The sequence below is a fragment of the Sus scrofa genome, chromosome 6 (genome assembly GCF_000003025.6).
Source record: "Sus scrofa isolate TJ Tabasco breed Duroc chromosome 6, Sscrofa11.1, whole genome shotgun sequence".
NCBI lineage: Eukaryota > Metazoa > Chordata > Mammalia > Artiodactyla > Suidae > Sus > Sus scrofa.
Genome location: NC_010448.4, coordinates 61,014,322 through 61,026,989, shown reverse-complemented (window position 1 = coordinate 61,026,989; position 12,668 = coordinate 61,014,322). Strand labels below are relative to the sequence as shown.

The following is a 12,668-nucleotide window of genomic DNA, read 5'->3' as shown; positions in this document are numbered from 1 at the left end:
ACCTTCCCCAAGGAAGATGGTTTTGTGTAGTGTGTGAGCGCTAAGGCTTGAGAAACAGGACCATAGAACCCCAGCCTTCACAAGTGATCATGCCATCCCAAGACACAGGGACTGTTCAACTCCACCAACCAAAGGCCACCAGAAACAACCTGCTGTCCAAAAAAAAAAAAAAAAGGAGTTAAGTTTACGGAACTTGCTGCAACTTGAGAGAGCAGGTGCCAGGGAAGGGAAACTATGGGGTGGCCCAGTAAGAGAGAACTGGAAGGGGTTTCTTCTAGGATAGGGGCTCAAGCTGGATGCTTCTAAGGAGCTTTTAAGAAAGCAGAGAGAATGACTGGTCGCATCTTCCTTCCTCTCTTCCTCCGCTTCTCCTTCGACAGGTGTTTGCTTAGCATGCAATGGTAGACAATTGCTTTTTATGTTTGCTTCCTTCCCTTGAATCTGAGAGGGATTGTGACTGCAGAGGACGTGACCCCATGACTGTCCAAGGTCATACAATTTGATACAGCTCCTGCTTTGTGCTTGGTCTCCTCTGCTCCTCGCTCCTAGCCTAGCTGTCCTTCTGTGAGACTTTCCAAACTAGTTCACATGGATACATGACATATCGAGGCCACATGTAGGAGCTCTGCCTGACAATCAGATGACAACCCAAACATGGGTACAGACACTTCTAGATCATTCCTGCTTTATGAGGAGACACCACTCTTTAGACTTCAGCTTTCTCAGCTGAGGCCACAGGCATTGAGGAGCAGAGACAAGCCCAACCTGCTCTGCTCTGTCTCAATTCCTGACCCAAAGAACAGGAGGATGTTAACAGGGTTGTTTTATGCCTCTAAGTCTGGGGTGGTCTATTAGGCAGCAATTATAACTGAAGCAGTGGCAGGTGCTTCTTTGCCAAGAGAGCCCTGATCGAGTGCATTGCTAGGAAGCAAGGTACTCACGGACCGGGGTGCTCAGCTCTGGGAAGTCAATCAGAATTCGTATTAGCCAAAACCAGTGCTATTGGTTTAGGGGTGAGGGCGTGGTCCTGTCCAGCCAATGAGATAGAAGGGGAAGTCCGATGCTGCTCCACTGGAAAGACTTTCCCCTGTATGAAGAGGCAGGAAGAGAAACTAGAGTCCACATTATCCCCCTCCCTCCCTTCTTTTTTCTTCCTTGATGTTTTATGGGTGTTGTTCTGTGAGGACGGGGTACGTGAGGGCACTGGCAGCCGTTTCATTACCATGGGGAGAAACCTAGAGAAGTGAATGCGAAGCACTGATATCATGGCTACACTGAATTAACGAATCTGGAACGACCTCTCTATAGCAAACTCGAGGAAGTAGAGTTGCCAGATTTCTCAAATAAAAGTGCAGCTGTTGGTGGGAATGTAATTTGGTACAATTACTATGAAAACAGTATGGAGGTGCCTCAAAAAACTAAAAATAGAACAACCATATGATCCAGAAATCCCACTCCTGGGCATCTATCTGGAGAAAAGCATAATTTGAAAAGATACATACACCCTAGCGTTCATCACAGCACTATTTACAATAGCCAATACATGGAAGCAACCTACATATCCCTCAACAGAAAAATGGATAAAGAGGTGGTACATATAGATAATGGAATATTACTCAGCCATGAAAAGAAGGAAATAATGCCATTTGAAGCAACACGGCTGGACCTAGAAATTAGCATACTAAGTGAAGTATGTCAGACTGTGAATGACAAATATATGGTATCAATTATATGTGGATTCTAAAAATAGATACAAATGAACTTATTTGCAGAACAGAAACAGACTCCCAGGCTTTGAAAAAACATATGGTTACCAAAGGATTGTGGAAGGGGGAAAGGGATGGACTGGGGGGTTGGAATTGGCATAGGCACACTAAGGTATATGGAATGATTGGTCAATGGGGACCTGCTGTATAGCTCAGAGAACTCTACCCAATATTCTATGATAACCCATGTGGGAAAAGAGTCTGAAAGAGCATGGCTGTGTGTACATGTATAACTGAATTACTCTGTTATACAGCAGAAATTATCACAACCTTGTAAATCAATTACACTTCAATAAAACCTTGTAAATAAATACATAAACAAATAAATAAATATCTTCCTTCCCCACACCAAATAAATAAATAAAAGTGCAGGATGCCCAGTTAAATTGGAGTTTCAGGTAAATAAACTTTTAGAAAGTCTAAGTATGGCCTGTGCAATATTGGGAACATACTTTAAAATATTCATATAATTCTACTTCAAGGAAAGTCTGTTGATTTTATGCAACTTAAATGTGAGTGTCCTATATTTTATCTGGCAACCCTAAGAGGCAATAAACTCATTATTGGTTCAAGAATCAGGAGGATAGTATGGTTACACGGTCTCTGAAACAAGACTATAAGAGTCCAAACCCTGGTTCCCCTTTCACCGGGTGATGGCATTCATCCAGTTCTTATCCTCTCCGTGACTCAGTTTTTACTGTCTGCAAAACGGTAACGATGATTATAACCAGACCACAGTGGTGTTATCAGAACTAAAGCAACATGCATACAGCATGTACAATGTACCTGGCCCACCTGTGCACAATTTAAGTGCTGGCTCTCACGGTTTACTTATCCATTGAACTCCTGTTGTCAGTGTCCTGGATTTTTGTCATTCTAATAGGTGTGCAGCGGTGTCTTGCTGTTGTTTTAACACGTATTTCCCTGAGACATATGATGCAGGACATTTTCACATGCTTATTTGGCATCTGTATATTTTCTTTGGTAAGGTGTCTATTAAGGTCTTTTGCCCATTTTTAAATTGGGTGGTTGTTTTTCCTTATGATTGAGTTTGAAGGGTTCTTTGTATATTTTGGATAGCAGTGCTGTATCAGATGTGTCTTTTGAGGTGTTTCTTTTCGATCCATGGCTTATCTTCTCATGCTATGACTTAGGCCACTTTCAAAAGACCCCTGATATCTTGCAGCTGAACGTATTCTTATGGGGACAGGGGACTGTGCTCTGTCAGTGAGATAACCCAACCATGGCACCCCGTCCTTCTTTGACCAAGAGGTGGCCAATCCATTATCCCCTCCTGTGGCTCAAGCATGGAAAACGCTTGGAGCCAATTCTTTGTGAAAATTCCAACAGAGAATCATGTGGTCTTAGGGTCCTTGGAGTTGCCTCAATTCTCTGTTTTCTGAAGCGTAATTGGCTTTTCCATGTATTCTACCGGCCACCGCAGAGACTTCCGATAGAGTCAATACTTTGGCTTAAGTTAGCTATTGACCAATTCCATCAGCAAATCTTTATTGAGGGCTTACTATGTGCTAAGCACTCCTCTGAGCACTGGGGTTACAGTAGTGAACAAAATGGACCAAAGCCCCGTCCTCATGGAGCTCACATTCTGGTCAGAAAGACAATAAACAAGTTGCATGAAGCCCATGGCAGGTTCAGTGTTGATGATTGTGAAGGAGGCATGGCCGGCTACAGGCATGGCTAAAACCGCAGCTTCAACTCTACCCACTTGCCAAGGCTGTAAAGGAGGAGAGGTAATGCCTAGCGTTCCGCCTCTCCGCCCATGGATCTGGGAGGGGCTTAGCATCCGAAGAATGAGGAACGACCCAGGAGACCTGATTTTATCTGCTGAGTGGCAAAGGACCCAAGAAGTTGCATCCTGAAAGTTTCAAGGCAGGAAGCAATGGCAAGGTTTCGAGTCTGGAGGCAGAGAGGGAGTGAATACAGAGTTCTCAAAAGGAGTATGCGGGTTTTAGGGGCCCCTTGAGACCTCTGCCAGTAGAAATGCGGAGGCCCAGGTGCCCTCTGCTCCTGACAGAGTCTGTGTTTGTTTAACAAAGACCTTTTCTTTTTTATTTTTTTTTATTTTTAGGGCCTCACTCATGGCATATGGAAGTTCCCCAGCTAGGGGTCAAATCAGAATTACAGCTGCCAGCCACAGCCACAGCCACAGCAACGCTGGATCCAAACTGCCTCTGTGACATACATGACAGCTCACAGCAATGCTGGAACCCCAACCCATTAAGTGAGGCCAGGGATCAAACCCGCAGCCTCATGGATACCAACAGGATTCGTTTCTGCTGAGCCATGATGGGAACTCTGCAACCCAAGACTGTAACACACAGACCCTACACTGTGCCAGGCTCTCCCGGACACTGGGAACACAGAGGTAAATGCGATGCAGACCCTATTTTCAAGGAGCCCCCAGCCTGGAGAGGGGAGCTAGACAGTAACACGTCCACTGCAGCTGACTGAGCATCCCCATGTGCCAACCCCAGGGATACATGTTTCACATACATAATTCATTCAATTCTCATAATCCACGTCACAAAAATAACTCGGCTGGAACTAACATCAGATTATATCATTCGCTGGGTTAGAATTCTGCACTGCTCCCCATTATAACAGAAATACGGTACCCCCAAGTTCAGAAGCTTCGCTGTGGCCTCCAAGGTGTTATAACATGTATCTGATGTTTTCCTCATCTCCTGCAAAGGCCCTCCTGCCTCAGAATCTTGGTGCTCACTCATTTCTCTTCCTGGAAAAATCATGATAGTAATAACATTTTCCACACCATTACCAGCATTTGTTATCCCTTGTATTTTTGATTAAAAAAAAAAAGAAAGAAAGAAAAAGAAAACCCACCCAGACAGTGGTGGTTCTGTTGACAGATGGTATCTCTTTGAGGGTTTGATTTGCATTAGGGAAGGCAAGGATTGGTGGGGGGTGGGTGTTGACAGGTTTTAATTTTAACCTGCTTCTATCAGCTCTCCCACCGGGGTGGCCGTATCCATCTGCACTCCCACCAGAAAAGGAGGAGAGGACCCAATGCTTGCCAACATCAAGCCGGCGTGGGCTGGAACTAGGCTTTTGCACCATGGGGAGGTGGATCCTCTCCAGCTGTGTCAGGCGAGGGGCTGCGGGAGAGAACAGCAGTGTCTCACCACTCCCTGGAGCTGGGCACACAGGTGGATAATCCACCCTGATGCTGAGATCTTCAGGGAGAATGACAGCCTCGAGGTCCCTGGCCAGAGGTTGATATCTCATGGAGCCCCGCCTCCAGCCAAGCCCCTGAGCTGTGGACGCACTGGGAGCTGGGATGTCAACTTCATCCTCTTTGGCATCAGAGCATCTTTGGTTGTTCAGGGAGAAAAGGGTGGGTCTTCTGAGGATCTAACCAGGGGCAGGATGCTTTGCTGTGTGAGTCGGTGAGGTTCACTGACTGGGCTTCATTTCCTGCCTCATCCATTGTTGGAAGGTAACCTTGCAGAACGGAGTGATGGTAGGAGGAGGAAGGTAGGAGAAAGACTGTTGGGTCATGTGGGCAGACTGACCCTCTCTGAGCTTCACTTTTCTGGTCTGAAAATGAAGAGCATTGGCTGTTCTTCAAAAACTCTATATTCGATAACCATAAACTAATTCCCTCTCTACTTCCTTTCTTCCCTCTCTCCCTCTCTCACGCCCTTTTTCCTTCTTTCATTCCTCACTTCCTCCTTCTCACTCTCTTAATTCTTTTTTACCAAAACTCATTTAAAAAGATAAAACAAACCCATTTGTCTACAAAGATGCCCACTGCAGCATTCTTTAAGATTCTAAAAAATTGAATACAACTTGGTCGTGCTAATGATGACAGCAAGACAGCCCTAATTCAGTGCTTGCTACTTGGCAGGACCTGAATTAAGACTTTTTATTTAATTTATTCAACGCAACCTATGGAGGTTCCCATGCTAGAGGTCGAATTAGACCTGCAGTCGCTGGCCTATGCCACAGCCATAGCAATTGCCAGATCTGAGCTGGGTCTGCGACTTGCACCACAGCTCACGGCAATGCCGGACCCACTGAGCGAGGCCGGGGATCAAGCCTGCGTCCTCATGGATGCTAGTCAGATTCGTTCCCACTGAGCCATGACGGAAACTCCTGAACATTTTTATTAACATGGAAAAACATCCCATGGATGAAAGACGCTAAAATGCAAATTGTGATTAAAAGCCAATTGCAATTTTGTTTTCAAAATGCAATTGCACCTTGTGTGTGAACACTGTTCTTGCACCCTTTTCTACTACGTCACGGTCGAGTTTTCCACTGTAGGAATACACCGTAATGTGCTTCCCCAGGCCCGACAGACATCAGGTTTCTTCTAGTCTTATATTCTTAGAAATACTGCTCTGTTTGAATTAGCCTTTGAGTGCACATGCAAGTCTATGAGAAGGATAAAGTCCTCTAGGAGAACCGCAGGGCCAAGACACTTTCCTGAGGGTTTGAGTGGGCAGATATTGCCACTACACCCTCCAAAGACTCTACTCCAGTTTACAGTCCTGTCAATCATGTGTGCGAATGCTGGTGGGAAGGTCTTCATCGTCATTCTGAAGATCTGAGGATGGAGGGGCTGTCACACGGGGTGATAAGCTTCCTGTCATGAAAGACAGGCAAGTAAGGGCTTAAAAGCTACTCAGTGGGGATGCTGCCTTGGTCTTGGCTCCAGAATCACAGAAGGGAAGCGGGCGAGGTCACCTGCGGAAACCAAACCTTCTAAAGTGGGATGACCATGAGGGGGGTAGCGGGAAGCTCATCAAATGTGTATTGAGTTCCCTGCCTTAACACCTTTGTGCATGAAAGTCAAGAGCCCTGGCTCTGTGCCGCTCTGATTCCGCTCTGATTTCCCTGTGGTGAGAGCAGTGCAGGAGCCATATCTGAGACATGCCCAGATATCACCAGAGACTAAAATCTGCCTCACAACAAGGGGGGTCAGTATTCCTAGTTGCAATTCGCTTGTGTGGAAGTGAAGGCTTGAGTAGGGACAAAATTGCCCCAACGTCACACAGCCAGTGAGGTATGTCTGGAACTATTTATTTTTAATGGTTAGTAATAACAGTAACTACCATTGAGCTCTTGCTAGATGCCAGCCTGTTCTTCTTTTTTTTTTTTTTTCTAATGGCTGCACCCATGGCACATAGACATTCCCAGGCTAGGGGTCGAATCAGAGCTGTGGCTGCCAGCCTACACCACAGTCACAGCAACACTGGATCCGAGGCGCATCTGTGACCTACATCGTAGCTTGTGGCACCACTGGATCCTCAACCTGCTGAGTGAAGCCAGGGACTGAACCCGCATCCTCTCAGACACTGTGTCAGGTTCTTAACCGGCTGAGCCACATGGGAACTCTAGTTTGTTCTATCAGATCATCTGGGTTGACTCTTAGTCACCATCATGAGGAAGGTACCAAGGTCTGACCCATTCGACAGGGGATGAAACTGAGTAGCATATCAATAGCAGAGGATCCCATTTTCCTTAAAAACATTAAAATTGTGGAGTCCCCTGATGGCTCAGCGGGGTAGCGCTGTCACTGCTGTGGCTTTGGTTACTGCCGTGGTGCGGGTTCCGTCCATGGCCTGGGAACTTCTGGGGCCAAAAATAATTAACATTTTATGGGAGAGCCAGCATCTCATTTATCTAAAACCCACACATGTCTTCTTGGCTATTGCCCAATGGTTAGTTTTTCCAAGCCAGGATTTCCATGGCATTGTTTAGCGTCTTCCAAGCAAACTCATTGGATTCTCCAGACCCTGTGGATTGGATGTATTGAAAGATCCAATACCTACATAGTATTTGTTTTGTTTTGTTTTTTTTCTTTTTTGGTTTGCTTTTTTTCTTTGATTTTTTTTCCATACATATTATTCTTTCATAGGCAATGGGAGTTCAGAGGGTCAAAAGTCCTTGCTCATAATCAGGAAGGAGTTTGAACCCAGTGCTGTGTGAGCTTCGCTCACGACCCCCGGGACTCAGAGGAAGAAGACAAGGTACGTCTCACTGGGTAAGTGCAAATCTGAGGGGTCCATGGATGGCCACATCCGCCAGGACTGAGGGAGGCAGGAGGAGGGGGTGCTGTGTGGGTTTGGGGTAAGTCGGACGGGCGTCTGGGAGGGAGCTAATGCATTACTCGCTGATCTGTTACCTGACATGTGCAGCGGCCACACAGTATAGAGCTTATCCTGGTGATGGACGCTGGGGATTGAGATCCGTGCCCCCTCATCCCCTTGAGCCAAGTCACTCAACGTCCGTGACCCAGTTTCCTCATACGCGAAAGGAGGGTGACAATCACAGCACTTCACCCAGTGGCACTGAGGCCACAATGACAGCACTGGTGCCAGTAGGTTCTCGGACTCCCCCCCCCCCCACTGAGGAGGAAGCGGAAATCTGGAGACGTTACACCATCGACGTCTCTCTGAGGGAGCGCATCCAATCCGTGACGGAAAGACCTCTCTCCACTCACGGTGCCCGAGTGCTCATCCCCATCCCGAAGCTTGCACCTGAACCCCAGTGCTGTCCACCCACCCTCTCCACAGCAACCCAGCTTGGGGGGACTTCACATCCCCCAGCCGAAACTTCCTTCTTCTTACCCCCACCCCAAACCTGACCATGTCCGAGTCTTTCCACCTCCGTAAACGGCGGTATCCCATTGCTGTGGGCAAACAGCTAGGGTTTACCTTGGCTCCGCCCCATCCTCCACCCCTCAGACCCCTCCTGCCCAAGGCACCAGGGATGCTACGGACTCACCCCCAGATTTTACCCACGTCCTCACCGCTCCAGCCCCAGACGCTCTCATTCCTCTCCAGGATTACTGTAGCTGACTGCCCCTCTCTGGTTCCTCCCTTGGCCCCAAAGGTCCCTACAGAGAAGCCTCGTTACTTCGCTGAAACCAGAATAGTCAATAAATATCAGCTGAATAAACAAGACGAGGGAGAAATCTTCAGAAGCGTGGAGGCAGATACAGGTGCCTGGAGAGGTGATGGGGACGCTTGCTGGTTCAGATACCAGACGAAGAATCCAAAATGTGTCCACCAGGAGATGGGTACAGAGTCTCCAGTCTGGTGCAGGAACGATGTTCTGTGCTCCTCCGGAGAACTATAGTCACAGGCTCTGGTGGAGAAGGGCTGGGGCTGGTGAGAATGGAAGCAGAAGGGCAGGACATCCTTTACATGGAAGACGATCATGGCCTAGGCCAGGGTGTTGGTCATGGAGATGGCACAACATAAGACCACCAATCAGTGTACACGGTTGTTCTTTTAAACACATCCCCAACTTCAAGAAGTAGGGGTGTGAGGGAGTTCCCTGGTGGCTCAGAGTGCTAAGGACCTGCTGTTGTCACTGCTGTGGCTCAGGTTGCAGCTGTGGCTCGGGTTCAATCCCTGGCCTGGGAATTTCTGCACACCGTGGGCACAACCAAAAGAAAAAAGAGAAAGAACTAAGGGTGTGAACCTGGCATGTGAAAAGACTAGGCATGACTCTCGGGCTACTGTTTACCAGATGACAACTTTGGGAAAGTTATTCATTGTGAGAGTGCCAGTTCCCCCTTGACTTGAAAGAAGACACTGATCCCCCGGGCTTAATTTTCTTCATCCACAATCCTGAGATAGAGAGGTTTTTTAAAAAAAAACTATGTAAACTACTTACAGATCAGAAGGCAGGCATTGAAGGGACACAGTTTTCTTGCAGGCACGGGAGGGTTAATAAATGGGGCAGATGTGGAGTTTCAACCCTGACTCCAGCTCCCACTGTTCGGCAGCGTAGCCAGATACCACATTGTCTGCTGAGACTGGCATGGCTTTAGGGCTCTGTGGAAAAGAGTGGGAACAGCCAGAGTGAGGCAGAAAGGAGCAGGAAGTGAGGACCTGGGGAAATTATGAGAAGGATGCATCTACGCAGAAGGGCACAGCAAGAAATGAGAAAAATCTGCTCCTTACATATTCAACAATTTATTTTTTGGCTGCACCCACAGTATGTGGAAGTTCCCAGGCCAGGGATTGAACCCTTACCGCAGCTGCAGCCCATGCCACAGCTACAGCAACGCTGGATCCTTACCTCGCTGCACAAAGGAACGTCCATTCCACTCAACAGGTATTTTTGAGCGAGTTCTATTTTGCCAGACATTGAACTAGATCATGAGGAATGTAACTGCCTATAGATGTTCACCAGTCTATAAATATCTGTTCAGCACCTGCTATGGACCGAGCATTGTATTAGGTGCTGGGGCTAAAATCATGGACAGGGGGTGATGTGTGCAGTTAACTGTTGATGGAGCAGCTAATATGACCTAGACATGAGACCAGGGTTGGGAGGCTTTTATGCAAAAACCTTGTTGCTCCCCTCCTGAGGAAGCCACCCCTCTGTTCACCCAAAGCACCCTGAGGTCCAGAAACAGGTCTGACTTTGCTATTCATCTCCAAATCCCAGCTCACCGCCTGCCACAGTGCCCGGTGCAGTGGGTACCCTCTGGCTGAAATAAATGAATGAACAGGGCGGCCATACCTAAAGGGGGGCTGGATACCCTGACAGCGTGGCTAAGCTTCACCCTGTATGCCATAGGAGTAGAGACACGACACGGTAGGGGGTGGGGTTCCTTCCACACACATGGAGGCCCGTGGACGTGTTCGGCCATGCTTACTGAGCTCCTCCTGCATGCCAGCCCCAGGGCTGAGAATTGCTGCGTGCCACTTCACTCATTCTTTGCGAAAACTCTTGGGAGAGAGAAGTTACAGCATCACATAAAGAAGAACAGGTCATACTGGGCATCTGGTGGGAAGATGTCCACTTGCATGGGGTACCGAGTCCCGAGGAAGAAAGAGACCTCATGGAAGACAAACTAAAGTCCACCTAACTCCAGACTGTGTAGACGGTGCACGAGGTGGCACCTTACATTGTTTCTAGCTATCAGGGCCAGTACCCCGAAAGGGGGATACTTCAGTGGAGACCCGGAGGATGAGAAAGTCCAACAGTGCCAACGGCTGGGGGTGAGGGATAGAATTGTGCAAGTGCAAAGGCCCTGGGGTGAGGGGAAAAGGCAGATATTCGTGGATCGTGAGTAGGTCTTTGAAGCCAGACTTAGCAGGAAGCTCAGCAGAAGAGGATGGAGAGGTGGCCAGGAACCAGTCCACACAGGACCCCATAAAGGGGAAACAGTGTCCTAACACCCAGGAGAGGGGATGGCAGTGCAAAAGCCCTGAGGCGGGACAAGGCCTTGAGGGTGGGCGGGGCTCCGTGGAGTAGAGTCAGAGGTGGGCGGGGCTCCGTGGAGCAGAGTCAGAGGTGGGCGGGGCTCCGTGGAGCAGAGTCGGAGGTGGGCGGGGCCAGGCCCGCCAGGGCCTAGAGGACTCCAGCAAGGCCTTTGGGGTCCCTGCCGCGTCCACCGGGTCTGCAAGGCGCGCCCTGAGTGTGACGGGGTCTGACTTGCCTTCTAATAAGATCCCTCCCTGCTCTGCAGAGCGCGCCCTGTCGGGTCAGCGGCCAGGCAGGCGCCCCTTCCCACTTCGTGGCTGCTCCTCACCTCTTCCCTCCCGCAGGCCGCCTCGTCCCGGGGGGCCGGCTCCCCACGCACCCCTGGGTCCATGCCTGCGGCCTGGGCTCCCCCGGGCGCCCCCGCTGCCCCGCCCTGGGCCAACCTGAGCTCGGCCGGCCAGTTCGTGCTGCTGGGCTTCGCGCACGTGCCCGCGCTGCGGCCGCCGCTCGCCGCGCTCTTCCTGCCCGCCTTCCTGCTCGCGCTGCTGGGCGACGCGCTCATCGTGCTGCTGCCCGCCCTGGACGCCGGCCTGCGCGCGCCCATGCACTTCTTCCTGCGCCAGCTGGCCCTGGTGGAGATGTGCTTCTCGCTGGACGTCGTGCCTCGGCTGCTGGGGACCCTGCTGCGGCCCGGGCGCGGCGTGTCGCCCGCGGGCTGCGCCCTGCAGCTGCTCCTGGTGCTGTCCTGTGTCTCGTCTGAGTGCTTCCTTCTGACGGCCATGGCCTGGGACCGCTACGTGGCCATCTGCAGGCCCCTGCGCTATGGCGCCATCGTGAGCCCGCGGCTCTGCCATCGGCTGGCCGCCGCGTGCTGGCTGGCGGGCGCGCCCGTGGCTCTGGTCTTCACCGTCTGGCTGTTCCGGTTCCCCTTCTGCGGGCCGCGTGGCATCCGCCACTTCTTCTGCGACATCGCCCCTCTGCTGAGCCTGGTGTGTGCCGACACCAGGGTTTTCGAGGACAACGTGTTGGTGGCCACGGTGCTGGTTATCATGGTTCCCTTCTGTCTGATAGCCACGTCCTACGCCCAGATTCTGGCCACCGTGCTGCGGATGCCGTCGGCCAGGGGGCGCCGCAAGGCCCTGTCCACCTGTGCCTCCCACCTCATCGTGGTGGTTCTGTTTTATGGCACCACGGGGGTCATCCACCTGCGACCCAAGGCCAGCTACTCCCCGGAGAGCAAGCAGGTGGTGTCCCTGTCCTACACCCTGGTGACCCCCATGCTCAACCCCCTCATCTACAGCCTGCGGAACAAGGAGGTGAAGGCTGCCCTGCGGCGGGTGTGCTGCCATCACCTGGGGTCTGGACCCCGTGAGGGACCTCCTTAGGACCACTTTCAGAGTTGTTGGCGTCAGTGTTTGCAGAGGCTCTATGTACAAGTATATAGTGCACTCTGACTTTTTCTTTCCCCTGGGAACCACAATGCTCCCTCTTTCAGTCGTGATGGGGCCAGTTCCACCCTTATAAGAAAAGGCTCTTGACAGAGTGTTCAGTCCCTGACCACAACTATCTGGAAGTGGTGGCAAATGGAACTAATGTGGGTCAATGAGAGTCTGTGACTGGCACAAAAATGTTGCATAAAAACCATCCTGAAATGCAGTGTCGTTTTTTTTGTTTGTTTGTTTTGTTTGTTTG

At 50.2% G+C, this 12,668-nt stretch overlaps 1 protein-coding gene across 1 annotated transcript; it reads left to right on the top strand.

The window, feature by feature from the left end:
* Window positions 11,113–12,361, top strand: LOC110261379 (olfactory receptor 10A7-like). The gene has a single exon (XM_021097578.1). It carries the CDS (start codon window positions 11,366–11,368, stop codon window positions 12,359–12,361), a length of 996 nt encoding a protein of 331 aa, XP_020953237.1. The 5' UTR covers window positions 11,113–11,365.

What these genes read in the sequence shown, in the direction of transcription:
- LOC110261379 (XM_021097578.1), top strand. Translation starts at nt 11,366, where the DNA reads ATGCCTGCGGCCTGGGCTCCCCCGGGCGCCCCCGCTGCCCCGCCCTGG.